This window comes from Lepidochelys olivacea, assembly GCF_965140295.1.
Source record: "Lepidochelys olivacea isolate rLepOli2 genome assembly, chromosome: 3".
NCBI classification, from domain to species: Eukaryota; Metazoa; Chordata; order Testudines; family Cheloniidae; genus Lepidochelys; species Lepidochelys olivacea.
Genome location: NC_140413.1, coordinates 151,477,014 through 151,496,503, shown reverse-complemented (window position 1 = coordinate 151,496,503; position 19,490 = coordinate 151,477,014). Strand labels below are relative to the sequence as shown.

The 19,490-nt window shown below is 42.8% G+C and overlaps 1 protein-coding gene across 1 annotated transcript in view; it reads right to left on the bottom strand.

Annotated features, from left to right (window-relative positions):
• The window catches only part of DNAH8 (dynein axonemal heavy chain 8), a 589,186-nt gene that overhangs the window by 480,962 nt on the left and 88,734 nt on the right, over positions 1-19,490 (bottom strand). Inside the window, exons 10-11 of the mRNA XM_084624647.1 lie at positions 12,785-12,892; positions 10,671-10,772 (exon numbers count right to left, since the gene is read on the bottom strand). Of these exons, the coding sequence (XP_084480773.1) occupies positions 10,671-10,772; positions 12,785-12,892 (210 nt within the window). The remainder of the gene's footprint in view (positions 1-10,670; positions 10,773-12,784; positions 12,893-19,490) is intronic.

Genomic DNA, 19,490 nt, shown 5'->3' with positions numbered 1-19,490 from the left:
TCCACAGAAAAGCCATGTAAGTACATGTTGAACTGCAAGCACATGTTTAAGTGGTTTGTTGAATTGAGACCTTAATTAATGCACCAGTTCAGTGGATGTAAAAAAAACAAACCAGTCTTCAATCAAAATGTTCAAGCTTTTATTCTCTAGAATGTTTTATAATAGATACTTTATGTTAAATCAACACAAACCCTTAAAGCACTCTGTTGGTCATCTCAACCCAATTTAAAGAAGGAAAAACAAACTTATCAGTAGCCCTTGTTTAGGGTCATAAGTGACAGCAGTCAAATCATAGTCTAAAGCCATGTCTACGCTAGCGAGCTTAGAGCAACACAGCTGTACCAATGCAGCTGTGCCACTGTAAGATCACTTGTGTAGCTGCTCTATGTTGGCAGGAGAGAGAGCTCTCCCATCTACATAATAAAACCACCTCCATGAGCGGTGGTAGCTATATTAGCAGGAGAAGCTCTCCCACCTACATAGCGCGGTCCACACCAGCATGTCTCTCAGTGTAACTTATTTCAGAGTATCAGCCCTGTTAGTCTGTATCCGCAAAAAGAAAAGGAGTACTTGTGGCACCTTAGCTCATGAAAGCTTATGCTCAAATAAATTTGTTAGTCTCTAAGGTGCCACAAGTACTCCTTTTCTTTTAGTGTAACTTATGTTGCTCAAGAGGGTGGGGTTTTTTTTGTTTGTTTGTTTTTAAACACATCCCTGAATGACATAAGTTATACTGACAAAAGTGGTAGTGTAGACATGGCCAAAGTCCCATGTATTCCGGAATTCAATGGAATTTGTTATGGAAGTCATGCTTTCTGCAAAAAGCTGCTCCAGGATCTCAGCTTTCATTTTAAAAAATTGTGTTTCTAGGCTTTGTGGTCCCAAAGAAACGCTTGAAAATGTGATCCAAATGTAAATCGAAGTACTGATGTCTTCCTGAGTTGTCATACTGCCTGAAAACATAGCTCAGAATGTCTGAAATGCACCATTAAATTAAAGTGTTCTTAATGCTGAAACCTAAAAAATAACAATCTGCAGTATACTGAAAATGGGGGAGGCAATGTAAAATAAATGGAAATTTAATATTAAAATAAATAACCTAGGAGCTACTTTAATTTTATTATTCATTTTCATATTTAATTCTCTAAAATATCATCAATTTTTAAAATTGTTCTTAAGAAGCTGCAGAATTTTCATCAGAGTGCTACAGAATATAGGATCTAGCTGCAGAATCTAGGCCAAGCTTGCAAGTCATGGGGCCTTCAACACAGCCATTCTGAATTTGTTTTCAATTTAGCTTATGTGAGGCACGATATCGTGTTTAAGTCCAGATATTACCACTATGTTTCCTACATCCACCAATGTTATCAATCAAAACATACAGTTCGTGATTTGAAGAAATAACTTTATTTCCCATAGTTCCATTATCCTCCAAGTGCTTACAGATGGAAAAATATTTGTGCTTTATTTTCAATCCATTATATGTTTACCAATCAGTAATTTCCAGAATCCCTCTTTCCCAACTCTTCCGTCCTTTTTTAAAAATATATAATAAGACCTTTGTGGAAGGGGAGGTTCCCCCAGTCCTTTGGTACATGACAGATCCCTCATTTTCAATACATCCCTGGTTTCCCATTATTTTATTTTAAAAAAAAAAAACTATACAACTAGTTATTAAGAGACAGATTGCAAGCCATCTTAACACATGTTGACAGCAAAACAGATATTTAAACAGGAAGTGGAAATGGTTGGTGCTCCCAGAAGAAAAGATTGCTTCGTCTCTGCCTGAGGTTTGCATTCTGCTTGAAAAGACTCTCCAATAAGACTTTTTGATTTCTTGTCTTTGTTTATAAGGTCCAAAAGAAGCCTGCCCAGGTGTGGCAGTAGACTTTTTTAGTGAAAACAATGTGAGGGAAGCCTGGTCCATATCCTTAGAAAGAAGCCACAGCATTAAAGGATGTTAAACATGAAGGCTGGAGCCTTTAAAGAGACATTATTATAATTTTCCTTTGTGAAATTTTTTCTTTATTATCAAGACTGACACGACAGCTTTGTCCCAGATTTGTACACTTAGAATTACAAAATTTGTGGCTGGAGGAAACATAGCAAAATATTCGGGTTTCAGTAAAGCATTTGATGTTTCTTACAAAAGGTAACTCACAAAACTAATCTAAAAACTGACCTGCACATGATCGTTGTCATGTGAAAGAAACAGATACGTACCTCTACTATAATCACTGTTCTTCAAGATGTGTTGGGCATACATACATTCCACTGTAGGTGTATGTGTGTGCCCAAAATACTTGAGTCAGAGACTTTTATAAGCAGTACTGTCGGGGCACTGCATGCACCTACGATATCCTTGTGTATGCAGCCAAGGGCATTAAAGAAAACCCTCCTGAGTTCCTTTGCATCAGAAATATGAAAACACTTCCAAACTAGAAGAGAAGGAGGGAGGGTCATGGAATGTATGGGCTTGTCTTCTCTACTGGGAGATCAACACTGCTGCAATTGATGCAGTGGGTGTTAATTTAGTGGGTCTAGTGAAGACCTGCTAACTCGACAGTAGAGTGCTCTCCGGTCAATTCCAGTACTCCAGCTCCCTGAGAAGGGTAAGGTAAGTGGACTGGAGAGCGTCTCCTATTGATGCAGAGCAGTGAAGACACCGGGGTAAGTCGACCTAAGCTATGTTGTCTCCAGTTATGTTATTCACATAGCTGGAGTAGAGTAACTTCGGTTGACTTACCCCAGTAGTGAAGACAAGCTCAATGTGTGCACAAACCTATGGTGAAGAGCAGCAGCTACTGTAGAGGTAAGTAACTGGTTTTTAGTTCTTTGAATGATTGTGTACATGTACATTTCACTGTGGGTTTCTTTACAGGCAGTGGGACTTCGGACCTACTTGAACTGGGAATGAAGTACAGACTTACCAAAGTCTACATCCATTCACAATGCCGGAGTTGATGGCATAGTCTGGAGAAGGTATGTATTGATTACCATGTAGCCACTTTACAGATATCCACAATCAGTACATTATTTAGGAAGGCTGTTGTGGTAACCTGAGCCCTTGTAGAGTGAGTAGTTATCTTTGTTGGAGAAGTTACTTTTGTGAATTTGTAACGGGATCTTATGCAAGAAGATATCTGAGCTGAGATTGCTTTCCCCTTCACTCTTTTTGTGTAGGGCACAAACAGTCTAGGAGACACTCTAAATGACTTGCCTCAAGGCGGCTTCCCCCGTTCCCGGCAGGGAACGATGGGGGAGAAGCTCCAGGGGGTTTCCCCCCCACTCCCAGCAGGGAACAGGAAGCAGAGGGGAGCACAGCCCGCTGGGAACCTGGGAACCTATAGGGCAGCCAGGTTCCTGGCAGGAAGCTGCCAGCAGAGCTGAGAGACTGGGCTCTCAGCTCCCCATGCTGCCCCTCTTAGGTCAGTGCAAGTGCTCCTGGTGAGGACATGCACCATCAACCCAGGGAGGGTAGTGTGGACATGAACCACTGCAGTAATTACTGTGGTGGCTGTAAGTTGACCTAATATAGGTCAACTTAGGCTTGAAGTTGAGACACACACCCTCAGCTCCCAAAATGGAACTAGATCTCTGACAGGACAGTATACACAAACAAGCTCTTTAAGACATCTCACTACCTCCAGGTGTGACAAAAAACTTACAAGCCTTTAATGGAAGGGTGAATGGCCAAGATGGTGGCTAAATTAACTCTAATGGAGCTAATTGAAAAGTCTTGTATATATACAAGATGTCCTGAATTTCGGCTCCAGTGGGACAAAGATGATGAGAAGCAGCCCAGATAGAAAAATCTCTTCCACTTAGCTAAGTAGATAGATCTCATAGAATCCTTTCTGTTAATAAGAATGGTTTGGATCTCCTGAGAACAAGATTTTTCCAAGGAGTCCAACCATATCTCATCCAGGCCCAGAAATGCACATTCTGTAGGTCTGGATGTAGTTTCTGATCTTGATTCAGAGACAAACATCCTTCAACAAATGGCAGTGTTATTGGTGATTGGATTGTGAGCTCTTGATGATCTATGTAGCGATACTGCCCTAGCCAAGCCAGAGCTATCAGTGTTAATGTAGCGTGGTCTTATTTTAGTTTCCTTATCCTTTGATTCCAAGGATGAACCAGTGGAAAGGCACAGAGAAGATCGGTTGATCAAGGAAGAAGGAAGATATCTGCTACTGAGTCTGGACTCCAACCACCCTGAAACACACCTCTAACACTTTTTGTTTAGGTTTGTTGCAAAGAGATCTACAGTGGGTGGTCCCCATTTCTAGAACATGATGGCCAATATGTTTATCTTCAAGGATGACTCTTGGTGATAAATGACATTTCTGCTTAAGGAATACACTGTAGTGTTTCTCATCCCAGCAGATGGAAGGCTTCAGTGTAATGTTCTGAACACAAAACTTCAGAGATGAATCGATTCTTCACATAAGTGACCCAACCTGGCTCTGCCTTGCCTGATCAGGTAAAACATGGCAGTGGTGTTGTCCATAAGTACCTGAGTTGTGTGCCTTTTGATTATGGCTAGGAACACTTGCTTGCATTAAATGTATCCCCTAACTCTATGATTTGTATATGTTGTGAAACTCCCCTGGGTGGACACCCCAGGCCTTGGTGGAGGCATCAGAACCAGCAATGACAATTGGCACAGAAGGGAAGAAGGGAACTTCCACACAGCTGTTTTTGGGGTCCATTCACCAGTCTAGGGATAAAAGCACTCATACAAGTACATATATCAGCATGTCCAGAGAGTGTCTGCTCAGCTGTGGAATGGAGCCAGGACTCCATGTACCTGAGGTGAAGTCTGACATGCTAAATTGCATATGTGTATAATGCCATGAGACCTAGAAGTCATGGGCAGGATTATACCATTGTCCTGAGATTGGCTTTGAAGTTCTTGAAAAGTTGACAATGGCCAGAAACCTGTCTTGAAATAAGTAAGCAGTCACTGTAGTAGCATCCGATGAAGTGAGCTGTAGCTCACGAAAGCTCATGCTCAAATAAATTGGTTAGTCTCTAAGGTGCCACAAGTACTCCTTTTCTTTTTGTAGTAGTATCGAAGATGGCTTTTACAAATTCAGTCTTTTGGACTGGGATTAAAGTTGACTTTTCTGCATTTATTCTCAGTTCCAGATGAGCAAACAGTAACTGGATTTGAATAATGCTGCTCACTACTTGCTCTTTTGACTGACCTCAAATCAGCCAGTCATCCAGCTAAGGAAAAACCTGGATATCAGAACACCAGCCTATTCTGGGAATGAGCAAGTAGTGGGAATAAAACCCTTTCCCCCCTTGTTGTAGAGATGCTTTCAATATGGTTCCCATACAGAGGAGAGACTGCACTTTCTGAAGCAGTCTTGTGAAAAGGGTCCCTGGGAAGGTTAGTGGAGGAAGGATTGGAACCGTATGACATATCCTTCTTAAGCAGTGCTCAGAACCATTTGTCTGATGTTATGGAGGTGCAGGCACTGAGGAAGAGAGACAAATGCTAATTTTTAACCTACAAAGTGGTGACCTTAAAGGTATATTACTGCCTTGAAATCAGCTTCAGGCACAAGATTCTGGCTGATGCATCTTTACCAATGGTTCTCAAAGGGAATTAGTATGAAGATACTGTCATGGTGTGGGACTCACCCGTGCGGTGCCTCCTGCTGGTCTCTCAGGTAATTAGCTTTTCCAACCTCCGGAGCGCCCTCTGCAGGCCGGTGTCCTGCTTGCCACTGCCCCAGTGTCCCTCCCGGACCCCAGTGCCCACATCTGAGCCTGCTTCCCCCAATCAGCCTGGGAACTGTTTGCTCCCAGCCACAGCCCTCTCCTGGGCTGTTTTAAGCCGTTTAAGGCCGGAGCGGGTGACCACCCCACTACAGATACATAGTGACTGGTCAATTGTCATTGATATGCCCATCAAATTGACTGCTTTAAAGAAGCTGACATCTGGTTAGAAGATCCTGCAGCTGCTTGCACCTCGAAGGCTTACTGCATCTCCTACAAGGGTACACATGTCTAAGCAGATAAATTGAGATTTACAGTGTCCCTTTTTAGAGGCAGAGAGTAGACTTCCAAAGAACATAATGTAGCCCTAGAGTCTTTTGGAGTAAGCAAAGCATAGCAGTTTTTTCTTCAAAAACAATTTAGACCTTTGAAAAGCAGATCTTCACCTGTGTTTTGAAATTCTCTAGGAATCCCTGAGGCCTGAAGCCAGGAGGAATGGCTTATAGATATGTCTGTGGCCATAGATTTAAAAGCCATGACTGCTGAGTCAATGTGGTTAAGTGACCCATAGCTATGATGGCAAGAAATTGCTCCTTAAGTTCCTCAGGCAATTTATCACCAAATTTTGAGATAGAGTTCCAATTAATAAACATATTTGCCAGAAGAGCCTACTACTTCCATTTCCTAACTGGCTGTTGTATAGGATTTCGTGCCATACAGGTTTAACTTAATTAATTCTTTATCTTTTGGTTACATTTTGTCTGTGACTGTTTTGGTATGTTCATTCACAGCCATTAGCGCAGGAGAATACAAGGAAGGATGCGTGATAAAACAATAACCCTCTTGGGAGGGCACTTAGTAGCAACTGTCAGCCCTTTTTGATACCAGCAGGAGAGAGGCCAGGTTCTGCCATAAAGTCTTAGCAGAATTGAGAAGAGTTTCATTGATCAGAAGAGCCACACATTCTGGAGCCAAAGTTTCAAATATTTTCAGGAGTTTATGAGGGTTATCTTAAACAACCTTGGCCCATTCACATTATGGGTATGTCACCACTTCATCAAATCCTGAAAAGTTTAAAAATCCACTAGGTGGCAAGGATGTTTCTGATGTAATCACCTCATCTGGTGAGGATGATGAGATAAGAGGAAGTTAGACAGTGGTGTCATCCTGTCTCTCGCCTCTTCCAAGATCTCTAAGCGGGACACCTGCTCAGAAGCCAGGGGAGGTGCTTCCTATGTAGCAGAAGATGGAACAGAGCAGTGATTTGGATATGGATCAAGAGGCAGACACCAAGCTTATATCTTGAGCGGCATCCCGTGGCCCAATAGGGTCAGGACGGGAAGTTATAGGGAACCACAGACCAAGGTGATGAGCACCAGACAGAGAAGTCTCCAGATGAATCTCAGTCTTGTCTGAAGGCACATGGGAGAAGTGGCCAAGTATCATGTCCTTGCAGTACATTTATATGAGGATTGAGCAGGAGAGTAGCAAGATCTAAATGACATAACAGGTGAAGCTGGCCAGCTGCTGCTGGAGTTAGATGAAGACATATTACAGTTCTCTGGAAATTTTGGAGCAATAGCAGTTTGAGTAAAGGGAGGTAGAAATATGTGGTACCAGAGATGTAGACAGAAATGTTGTCAGCACTGTCATCAGTATTAGAGCCAATGTAGCAAGTACTGATGCAGAAGTAGTTACCAGTACCAATGACTGTTGAGGAGCATGCAATGGTGGCAGATCCATAAAAGGTATAGTGAGACTATGTTAGCTGACATGACTGCGACCAGTACTGACTGCAGTGGCAAGTCTGGTACTGAGAGACATATTAAGTCCTTAGCAACTAAGAAAGCTTGAAGCATTGTAGGTATGGAGATAGAATGAAGTGCCCCCAAGTCCAAGTAGATGGTATTGGTGCTGAAGTATACAACACTGATCTCGACAGTTCTGAAGAATTAAATAGCGGAGTTGACATTATCATGTGAGATGAAGAAGGTGTCAGTATCGAAAGCACCAGAGACATTAGTGCCAGATCTGACAGTGCCACCTCTAACAGTACCAGAGGTCATCGTTGTTCTTATGTTCCACCCAAGTCAGTACCAGAGAACGTATAGTTCCTTCCGATGTCTCACCTTTGAGAGCTGAAAAGGAAAACTTCTTTGGTCTCGAGTCTGACTCGGAGGAAATAGCAAGCATCTTTGGTTTCAAGGAAGCATTGTGGACAAAGATAACCATCTCTTTCCCCCATTCTCTCCCTTATATGCAGAAGAGGTAGCCAAAAGGTCATTCTTTACAGGGTGGCAGAGATTTCAGCTCTCACAAACAAAGTCATCAAATTCTGAGGAGGGGCACATCGCCTTCTCTAACAGGTACGCCATAAGATGAATCTCTCTCATACTTCGTACTCGACAGAAAAGACTTACAATTGGAGCACTTATCTTTAACATGTTCCTCTCCTAAACAAAACAAGCAACTTGATGCCCATCAGTTGCAGGCATTACTTTACAGTTTGAAACCTGAAGATCTCTGCATTGTAAACAGAGAGACTCCAGGAGCAACACTCAGAAGGAAAAATGAAAATAATAATAATATAATATAATTAATTAACACTAAACTAATACTAACTATTAACAGTATCTACAACTATATACAATTTCAATATGTAAAGCTGGCTAGAAATGACAAAGCTCAAAAAGCAGTGGAGATCTCCAGTACTTGCCATGGGCAGTAAGAAAGAATGAGAGGGAGTCAGTGTGGCCTTGCCCTTTATGCCCTCTGATGCATCACAAGGACATCCAGGTGTGACGGGGTTGGGACTCGCCACTGCAGCACGTCCTGCTGCTCAGTCAGGGAATTAGCTCAGTTCATGCAGAGCGCCCTCTGCCAGTGGTGTCCCGTCCGTCTCCCGCCCTTGGTTGGTGTCTCGACCCACGTTGCTCCCAGCTTGCGGCGTCTTCTTCAGGACACTGCCCTTTGGCAGTGCCCACTGCTCCGGTCTCACCCCCTTCCGGGGGTTTGGTGTTATCAGCAGTCCTTCTCTTCGCCCCAGCCACAATGGCCAACCACACCCCAAAGTCTAACCCCTTTTGGCAGGGGTCTGGTGCAGTCCGTGATGGGCACTCCTAACAGCCAGGTGGAAGTGCAAGGGGGGGAGACCCAGGCCCGCTCTCTACTCTGGGTCCCAACCCAGGGACCCTTTGGTGGCAGCCTTCCTGCCTGCCTTCCTTCTCTCTCTTTGTCCGTCTCTCTCCCTGGGCCGTTTCCCCCTCGGCCCCTTTGCACTGGCTAGGCCCTTTTTCTCAGGGCCCACGGCCCAGCAGATACCGGGCGGGAGTTCCCTTCTGCTACCCCCACCTGCCCAGCGCTGCGCTGCGCTGTCCCTGGTGCTAGTCTCCTCACACAGGAGACAGACCTTCACCCTCTGAAGGCCTGGGAGAGACTGCCTGCTCCCTTCCTGGGCAGCCTTTATATAGGTACTAGACTAGCCCCGATTGGCTGGCTGTAATACTGGCCCTGATTGGCTCCCTAACAGGCCCTCCCTGATTGGCTGCCACCTTGCGCAGCCGCTCTGGCCTGTTGTAGCCCAATCTGGCATGGGGGTGGGGCACTGCCCCACCACACCAGACCACATCCACTACCCCAAAGGTACTACTAGAAAAAGTCTCTGACTAAAGTGCATTGAGTACACATACACCTAAAATGGAATGTATACGTGTACAGCAACTCAAAGGAGAGTAAAACCGAGCTGAAGAATTAGGATTATTTAGAGTAATGATAAAGAGCAATGCAAATTGAAGTGGACTGGAGTACTATTAGGTCCCACCTCATTAAATACTCATCATTGATCATGAAAAGGGGATCAACAGAAGATAAAGGGAAATTCTGGTCTTAACCTGCAAACTGGTTTTCTACAAAGGATAAACTTACATTATTACCATGAAGCAGGGAGCCCAACCTTCTGACAGGCTGTTAAATTTTTGGTGCCCTACACAGTCCCTCCACATATATGCACACTCCCTCTCTCAACCTTTAAATTCTTTGACTCCTCCCTTTCCTTCTCTCCTCACCGGGTTCTCACCAAATCCTTTTGCTTCTCCCACTAGCGTTTCCAAAATCTCTCCCTAGTCTGACAAAACTCTGGTTCATGCTATATAGTTTTCTCATCAAAACCATTGACCATCTCCTCTCCAATCTACCCAACATTCAACAGCAAAAATAACCTTACTCTCCTGCTGCTCTTACCATGTAATTCACTTTCTAATGTGCTTTCACTGGCTCCTTGTCTCTTTCTACATAAAATCGGAACTCCTCATCATTTTTAAAACTCTCCCTTTACCTACATCTCATTATCACCTATCAGCCCAGCACTCTGACCATTCTTGCTTCATTTCTCCATTAGTACACTGCTGTCACTCTTGCCTTTGTGCCTTATCTCATACTGCTCCTGATTCCTGGAATAACATTCCTCCTCCTGTATACCATCCTGTCCCTCTAAATCCTCTTGATTGACATGGCTCTGATAGTTACACATTCTGTGCTACTCCCAACTTCTATTTAAAAATATCAGAATTTACATGATTAGCTCCCTATGCTGTAATTACTTATTTTTACTTGTTTTAAATATCATCCTTTTTCCTTTTTCTGTTGCTTTTATGTTCTTTGACTGATTACCTTAGATTGAACACTCTAAATAGTGGGACTGTCTCTCTTTTAAATCCTATAGTGTTATATGTTTACTTTTAACAGTAATAAATCAGCTTTGAATAATTTATTTAATATGAAATCTGGAAAACTTTATATTACAAAGCAATGCATACTTTTCTAATAAAAATGATGGACTTCAGTGCAGTCCTACAAGCCGGTGCTTACTAGGTAAAATAAGAACCCACATCAGAATGTGATCTAAACCAGTGAAAACAACAAAATACCACTATACAAACCTGAATTTTTTTAATTACTACAGGTGTATCCTGGTCCCATACACGAGATAAACCACCATCAGTAATATATGCCTTACATGCTGTAACCATTTGATTTGTAACCTAGTACATATAAATGAAAAACAAACTTTGTTAATGATCTCCAAAATTTTGTTTTTATTACACCTTGAAAAAAACAAATTATATACCTGCAATTGGAACTTTTCCATCACATTTACGTTAAATATCCTAACATATGTGACTTAAGTACAGTACAGTATTTTAGATACTTCTAGACACAGATATTTGAACAAGTCTCAGGCATAAAAGGAAAAGATGTTTGCTCATAATTCTGCTTCTCAAAAGATCACTCTAACAGGATTCTCACTCCTGGATCTTAGTTTCCCACCATGAGACAAGCAGAACTACCAGAGTTCTGAGAATTTTTACTCATGTGGTAGCTGTGTAGTATGTAAGCCAGGACCCCCACTAGAAGTCATGCATCATTCTTACAGGTGTGTTTTATCTATCTACACACACCATACCCACATCCACCCGTATGTGTAAAATATATAGATACTCACAGAATGTCACTAGCAGAAACTCAAGAATAGAAGACACTATGTTTGTTGTATGTTTTAAACATACATACACAGAGGCTATCCAGTGTTCCAACTAGAAATGGCTCCATCCGTGGCTGCAGGGCACATCCATGAGTGAAGGGCAATGTCCTGAGAAAACAAATGTGGTGTCTTCTCTACTTGAGTTTTAGCTAGTTTGACGGGGTAAGGCCAGATGGCTATAGAAAAGTAGTGGGAGACAGATATATTAGTCCCAGGCTAAATGAATCCTTGTTACCAGGGTAGGAAAATGGCAGTTGCTCCAGGTCAATTAAGACACCTGGGACCAATTAAGATCCTTTCAGAAAGCAGGGGAGATAGCTAGGTTGATTGGGACACCTGAAGCCAACCAGGGGCTGGCTGAAACTAGTTAAAAGCCTCCCAGTTAGTCAGGTGGAGGTGTGTGTGTCAGGAGCTGTAGGAGGAAGCCGGGCTGCTGGAGAAACGGAGCAGTACAAACCCTATCAGGCACAAGGAAGGTAAGGGTGATGCAGATATTGAAGAAGTGAAGGCTGCTGTGGGGAAGTGGCCCAGGGAATCATACTCATCCTGTTTCTAAAAAGTCAGATACCAAGAGCTGCTACTATCAGGACCCTGGGCTGGAGCCCACGGTAGAGGGCGGGCCTGGGCTCCCACCTCCCCTCCCCGACTAATCACTGAGACTGGGAGACAACAGAGACTTTGCGAGGGAAGGTGGCTTCTCCTCACCTCCCTTGCTTGCTAATGATGAAAATGGCTCTGTAGGCTGTGACCCCTGCCTCTAGAGGGAGAAGGGCTACATAGAGGGTCACAGTGAGCCTCTGAGGCTAGCTTAATCTGCCAGGAAACGTGGGACCCACTGAGACAAGGTCGGAGCTTTGCCACACTAGTAAAACTCAGAAGTTCTAGATGGGGTATTCTAGGCCACTACCTGTTTAGAGAGACTAGAAGCCAGGGCTCTGGGTCTCCACAAAGAAAGAGTTTAAGAAAAGTTTTGGAATAACCCTGTGAAAGAACCTGGGAAGAGCCCTGGAGAGGCTGGGTAATGTAACCTGACAAGGGGGTATCATTTGGCCAGACATAGACAAGTTCTGAGAGAGAAGTTAGAGGACAGTAGCAAACCTATAGGATAAGAAGTAGACAGCATTCATGCTTGGACCTGCCACCTGTTTTGTCCATCATGAAGCACTACAGTTCCTTCTCTTTTTGCATGTTAAATAGTATTTGTGGAGCAAGGGACTACTAAATATAAAGATGACATAATCTAGACCTTTGTGAGTCTATATAAAATATTATAAGAAATAAATTGCAGTTGCAATGCCTGATGTTTTCTTTATGCCTGATTTGTTTTATAGCATGACAACAGAAGTGTTATATATTTAGTAGTGGGCATCACAGCTTTATAAAATCCTTACCACTTTTCACCAAGATATCCTGCTGATTGAAGTAAAACAAGAATTTCTGCAATGTCATATTCAGAGCTGTTTGCTTTCATCACGGTTTATATAAATGAAGCCTTGATATTAATGTGCTTACCTTTATAAACAATGATGTCATTCTCTCTGAAGTATTGTAATACCTTGAAACACTGTGAATCATTCTTATAGCATTAATCAAATTTTGTATTCCATGTGCCATAGACACCTAAAATAAAGAAATTTTTAAAAAAATTATGTGAGCTTCTCTCCCCTTACCAAGTTTCCTATTCACAACTTCTAAATTACACTTTTCTTCACGTCTATCAGTCTTAAAAAACTTGTCACATCTTGCACAGAAGTCAGCGTTTGGTACTGCAGGCACTGCATGCTGAATAATCAGAGAGGGCAGTGCAGAACGGGGAAGAAAACTGGCAGCATGTGACCTCCAGAAGAAGAAAGAGGAGATCCCATATACCCCCAATGCAGATAGAGGTAAGAAACCATTTTCAGGCTCTCTGCACAGGTACTACGATGGAGAATGGTTTGGAAGAGTCATCTGAGGGAAGGGATCAGAAGGAGACCCCATCAACTAGAAGGCATGGGATGCATTGTCCTAGGGATGGGGGTTCCATGACCACCACTCCCAAAAGGAGGAGATGCGTGGTTGTGGTCGGGGACTCCCTCCTGAGGGGGATAGAGTCATCTGCCATTCAGACCGGGAAACTCAAGAAGTGTGGTGCTTGCCTGGAGCTAGAATTCAGAATGTGAAGGGCTGTCTGCTGAAACTGATCAAGCCCTGGGACTGTTACCCCTTCTTACTACTCCACATGGGCACCAATAATACTAACAAGAATGACCTTAAGTGGGTCACTGCACACTATGTGGCTTGGGGAAGAAGGATAAAGGAGTTTGAGACGTAAGTCATGCACTCATCCATCCTCCCTGTTGAAGGAAAAGGCCCAGGTGTTATGTTTATAAGCAGCATCAGGACCTTTTTTCAGGGGAAAAGGCAATATGCCGCATCTATTGGAGCTACAATTAGCATATATGTTCAATCACACACACACACACACACACACTATCCCGCCAGTCAATGTTATAGTTACCAGTCCAGAGTCAGGAGCAACCTAGGGGCCAGCTAGGTTGATCGCAGGTAGGGAGGAGCCGGGTTCTGTTGGTCGCGACACGATGCTCTGGGGAAGTCTTGGCAGGACCAACCCAAAGTTTAATGGCAAAGCACCCTATTTATATAGTGATCTTCCTTCATTGGGACCAATGAGTTTTGCACTGTCATGCTGTAATCAATTGCCGTTTGACGAGTGCTTGTTTTCTTAAATTGTTCTTCTTATTCTTTATCTTGTTCTTTCATCAGTCTCTCAGGGAGTTATCCCATGCTGGTTTTGATCATAGCTATCTTGTCCCCACTGATAGGTGCCTGCCTTCTCTTTTAGAGTCATCAATCTGCCCTCCTCTGACATCTCAATGGGGTGTGTTGCAATCTCCTGGTGCCTTTACATCTGTCCTTGATTCCTCCCTAGAACATCTGGTCCAGTGATGGCCTTCACACCTATCTTCTAACACACACATTCCTCATTCACACACAAAACAGGATTGATTTACACAGAACATTTGAACAGGAACATCAAATTGCAATGCAGGAGAAAACAATCATTGCATTCTTTCACTTATTTCAAAATGCTAATTTTTAAACTTATAACAGAGTGGTGACCCTAAAGGTCTATTACTGCCTTGAAATCAACTTCAGACACAAGATTCTGGCTGATGCATCTTTACCAATGGCACAGTAGGCCATTCCTTTCTGATTTCAGACAGGGTGGCTGGCAGAATATGGTCAAATCAATACATTTAATACATGCTACATTATTATTCTTTATCCTTCATTCTAATTTATACAAAACACAAACATAAAATTCTTCTACTACACAGGTAGGAACCATCGAATAGTGGAAGTAAATGCATGGTTATGCAGGTGGTGTCAGAGAAAGGGCTTTGGATTCTTTGACCATGGGATGTTGTTCCAGGAAGAAGGACTGCTAGGAAGAGAGGGGATCCACCCAGCAAAGAGAGGGAAGAGCATCTTCGCAGGCAGTCTTGCTAACCTAGTGAGGAGGGCTTTAAACTAAGTTCACCAGGGGATGGAGACCTAAGCCCTGAGGTAAGTGGGGAAGTTGGATACTGGAAGGAAACACAAAGAGGAGGGTGCAACAGGGGAGACCTCCTGATTCATACTGAGAAAGCAGGGCAATCAGCTAGTTATCTTAGGTTTTTATCTTAACTGGTTTTTGAATGTTACAGTTCTTGATATCTAATTTGTGTCCATTTATTCTTTTGCGTAGAGACTATCCGGATACATGGCAGAGGGGCATTGCTGGCACATGATGGCATATATCACATCAGTGGATGTGCAGGTGAACGAGCCCCTGATAGTGCGACTTATGGGGTTAGGTCCTATGATGGTGTCCCTTGAATAGATATACAGACAGAGTTGGCAACAGGGTTTGTTGCAGGGATTGGTTCCTGGGTTAGTGTTTTTGTTGTGTGGTGTGTAGTTGCTGGTGAGTATTTGCTTCAGGCTGTGGGACTGTCTGTAAGCGAGGACTGACCTGTCTCCCAAGGTCTGTGAGAGTGAGAGATTGTCTTTCAGGATAGGTTGTAGATCCTTGATGATGCACTGGAGAGATTTTATTTGTGGACTATAGGTGACGGCTAATGACGTTCTGTTACTTTCTTTGTTGGGCCTGTCCTTTAGTAGGTGACTTCTGGGTACCCTTCTGGCTCTGTTAATCTGTTTCTTCACTTCACCAGGTAGGTATTGTAGTTTTAAGAATGCTTGATAGAGATCCTGTAGGTGTTTGTCTCTGTCTGAGGGATTGAAGCAAATGAGGTTGGATCTTAGAGCTCAATCGATTGTGTGACGTGCTCTGGATGAAAGCTGGAGGCATGTTGGTAAGTAATTTTCCCTCTGTTGATATTCACCACTTCTTGTCAACTGTTGAGAATAGGCCACTTCCACCTTGATTAAATTGGTCTTGTTAGCACTGACCCCCAACTTGGTAAGGCAACTCCCATCTTTTCACGAGCTGTTATATACTGCTTACTCTATTTTTCACTCCATGCATCTGATGAAGTGGATTTTAGCCCACAAAAGCTTATGCCCAAATAAATTTGTTAGTCCCTAAGGTGCCACAAGGACTCCTCATTGTTTTTGCTGATACAGACTAACATGGCTTCCATTCTGAAATCTACTCTACAACAGCGTAATGCGGTATACAAAACACCACACTAGGCAATTTAGGGTTAATGAGCTAATGTGGAAGCAGGTGGCTCCACCCCACCACACCTATGAGAGATGTCGGACCTGGAGGAAACAGCTCAAAAGGGGAAATCCCAGCACATTTGGTGGCAGACCAAGGAGGAAAGCTGAGGAAACCTCCAGGCCTCAGCTCCTGGAGAGAAGGCTGACAAGGTAGGGGCTCCTCTGATGGCTGCTGCCCACTAGCCTCTCCTTGAAAGAAGAGAGGGTCTGATCCTGATTCATTTTTTGAGGTGACTATTCCTCTATATTTGCCTGTGAACTTAGTTGGGGACTGCAGCTCAACAAGAGCTCTCTGAAGGAAAAGAATCTTACCACAGTCATGGGATAATTCATTTGTGTTAATTCCCCTTCTTCAGTTCACTGACAACACTGGAAGGGGTGGACTATCTGGGGCTCAGCCCTCTGGCTGAACCCCTTCTGAGTGGACCTGGCATGGGAAAACACCCAGCCATCACAGATCAGAGGCCTGAGTGAGTGCTGCGGCTAAGTCTAGGGCCTACGTGGCACCCTGGGGAAGAAACCCCGGTGACAATCTAAATCTCATGTTCACATGTACCTGTGAATTTGAAGGCAAGATACTTGGCACTACTTGGTGATTCCCTGTGGAGCAGAAGGAAGATTGCTCACTGTTAATCCTGTTTGCGGCAGTCCTCTTTTGTCCCATTCAATACAGCAACAGCCTTTAATAGTAACACTATGGCTCCACCAAACAGGAGGCAAAGATATCATAGATAGTATATAAGCCCCAATCCACCCACTTCCTCTCAGTGAAAACTTAAAAAGAAGGAAAACTGTAAGTTACTTAAAAGAACAGGGAGGAAGGAGGGATATCACATGAGAGAACAGAGATAAACAGGATTAAGAGTGAGTAACTTTCCCTGGTTGTGCCTCCTTTTCCCATTCTCCCTGGTAACAGTCTTTATGGACATACATTTTTACCCCAAAGGATGGCTTGACTACTTGGCTTGGAAAACCAAACAGTCAAACTGAGTCTACAGCAACAGACAAAGCAAGTTGACGGCTTTGCAAATATAAAAGACAGATATTTTAAAGTTCCATGCCAAGATATTGTCATACCCTGAGACTATTAGCACTTATGACATGATGAGGTTTCATTACTAGGTCATATAAGAACAAAAAGTGAACTATCGTGAACTAATCAACTGTTGAAGACCTATGTTGCTATCACATGACCTTGAAGACAGGGAGCAGTAAGCTCCATTTTTCTGAAATCCTCCATGAAGTATTCTTTGCATAAGCTAAACCACTCTGATGTAAACAAGGTGAGGCTCTACCCAGATGCAGAGGGAAGATAAGGAGAAGTCCAACAGTATGGGTCCAGGTGTTCACCACTATCTATTTACATATGCTACTTCAGCTAGGGTGATAAACAAGACTACGGGGTGCTGGAAGACCAGTATTTTTTAAGACTACAAATCTGAAAGGATCATCTGTCTCTGGGTCTAACACCAAGAAAAGTTATGTTTTTTTGTATTAGAAGATGGGGACCAAAATGAGAGTATCATTTTGATACAATCAGATGAGTAGGAAAAGAAGCTCAGGACCATAGTAACCAAAGTGGAGCAGCACCATTACATAACTGGTTTATGAAAGACTAAGGGAGAGAAAGGAAATATTTCAAGAAAGAATGCCACAGAAGAAGGAGGAATCTTTGAAGAAAATAAAGGTGAAAACAACCCTTCAGGATAAGGTTCACTCAGTCCATGAGCTGTAAAATCAACCTGATTGGAGAGGAAGAAACTGGAAAGGACCCTGCCAGGAAAAGCTGAGTCCTTACCACACTCTAGAAAAGAGCATACATACTCTGGATTAATGCCCAAATTCACCCCTCTTCCTAAATGTCTTCTTTTGTCACTTGAAATAAAAATAATACCAAACAAAGCTCAATTTAAACCTTCTCCTCCAGGCTAAATTGTTTCTAACAATTTCACAATAGAGCCTCTAATCCCAGACCTAGTTACCTCGCCCAAGGAGACAATCCCACCTTCTTTACATCCTGGGTAGAGTCAACAAACTGCACATCACAATGAGTCAGCAGGAATTTATGAACACTTGCATTCCTCTTACACCTGGCTACAGAAGATAAGAGAGTTTGATAAAACTTGAAAAAGAAAGACCTTGCTATCTATGTTCCTAAATGCATTATTTCCTTATGCTGTCTGTCTCCCAATTGATTAGGTATCCATGATTCATAGCATAGTGATTGATTTTGTCCCTGAGCTAAATGAGAGTAGACACTGAAAGACCTGGGTAACGTTAACAGATGGGGATATGATGGCAGGTGTGTATCTTTTAGGTCCACTGAACAGAGGATATGGGATAACCTGAAGTGTGGACCTGGGAGTTTCTATCTCAAATCATGACTGGCAGATCTCTTTTGAAGTAGAGGACAAGAATGGGATAGAAACCCCTGCATCCGGCTTGTGTATGAGTATATTAGGGAGTACAGGAGGAAAAATTCCTACTTCTCAGAATGGGAGAATCTGGGCAGATACCTCCTTGGCCAAAAGAAACTAGAATGTTCTGGGCCCAAGGGACAAACAGTTGGACAAAACCCCCTCTAATAGTGGCATGGAAGAAATTGAATTTTATACATGGACTGACCAGCTTCCATGCCTGCTGTCTGAGGAAGAGGGAAACCTGACATCACAAAGTGTATGAGAAAGAAGACTGGTTAGGATGCGAGCCTGCAACTTTGGACACGCAGGTTCAGTTCCCTACTCTGCCAAAAACTTCCTGTGTTACTTCAGACAAGCCAGTTTCCAATCTGTACAATACAGATATTCCCCTACCTCACCGAAGTATTATGAGGTGCTCAAATATGACAATAATGGGGGCTGTACAAATACCTTAGCTGACATATCCTGCCAACTAGAACAAAAAGGAATAAAGGCAGAGAGGCAAAGCTGTGAATTTCAATAAAATTGCTTGGGTGTGAGAATCTTATTCATTGCCCGACTAACTGATGGGACTGAATCAAACATGATGAATATATTTCTTTAGTAGCAGGCTTGTGGATCTTCTAGAATCACTTGCTATTTCTTTTGTCTGTGTTAATTGAAATGAGTGTTTCAGGCACAGAGGTTGTTTCTTCTTCTAAACACAGAACTGTGTTAGCTGCCTGTAAAGAGTTACTATGAGAAACAAGATTAACTAATCTGCAAAAGTAGAAAGAAATCTGGAATTCAATGGGAACAAAAAAGGTACTTTTCAAATTATATTCTTCCGATGATTACATTGTATGTGCTCACATATGAATTCTCCACCTCCCTCTTAAATTATACCATCTTGGACCATTTTCTGCCCCTATCTTGCTACTCTTAGGCAGCCTTGCAACATTTGTTAACAAATGAACAGATATTTCATGTGTGATGTTGCACGCCATAATGCTTTATGGGAATAGGCTTATGAATGTATATATGACAAAACTGGAATATGTTTTATGCTACATATGCCATGTAACATA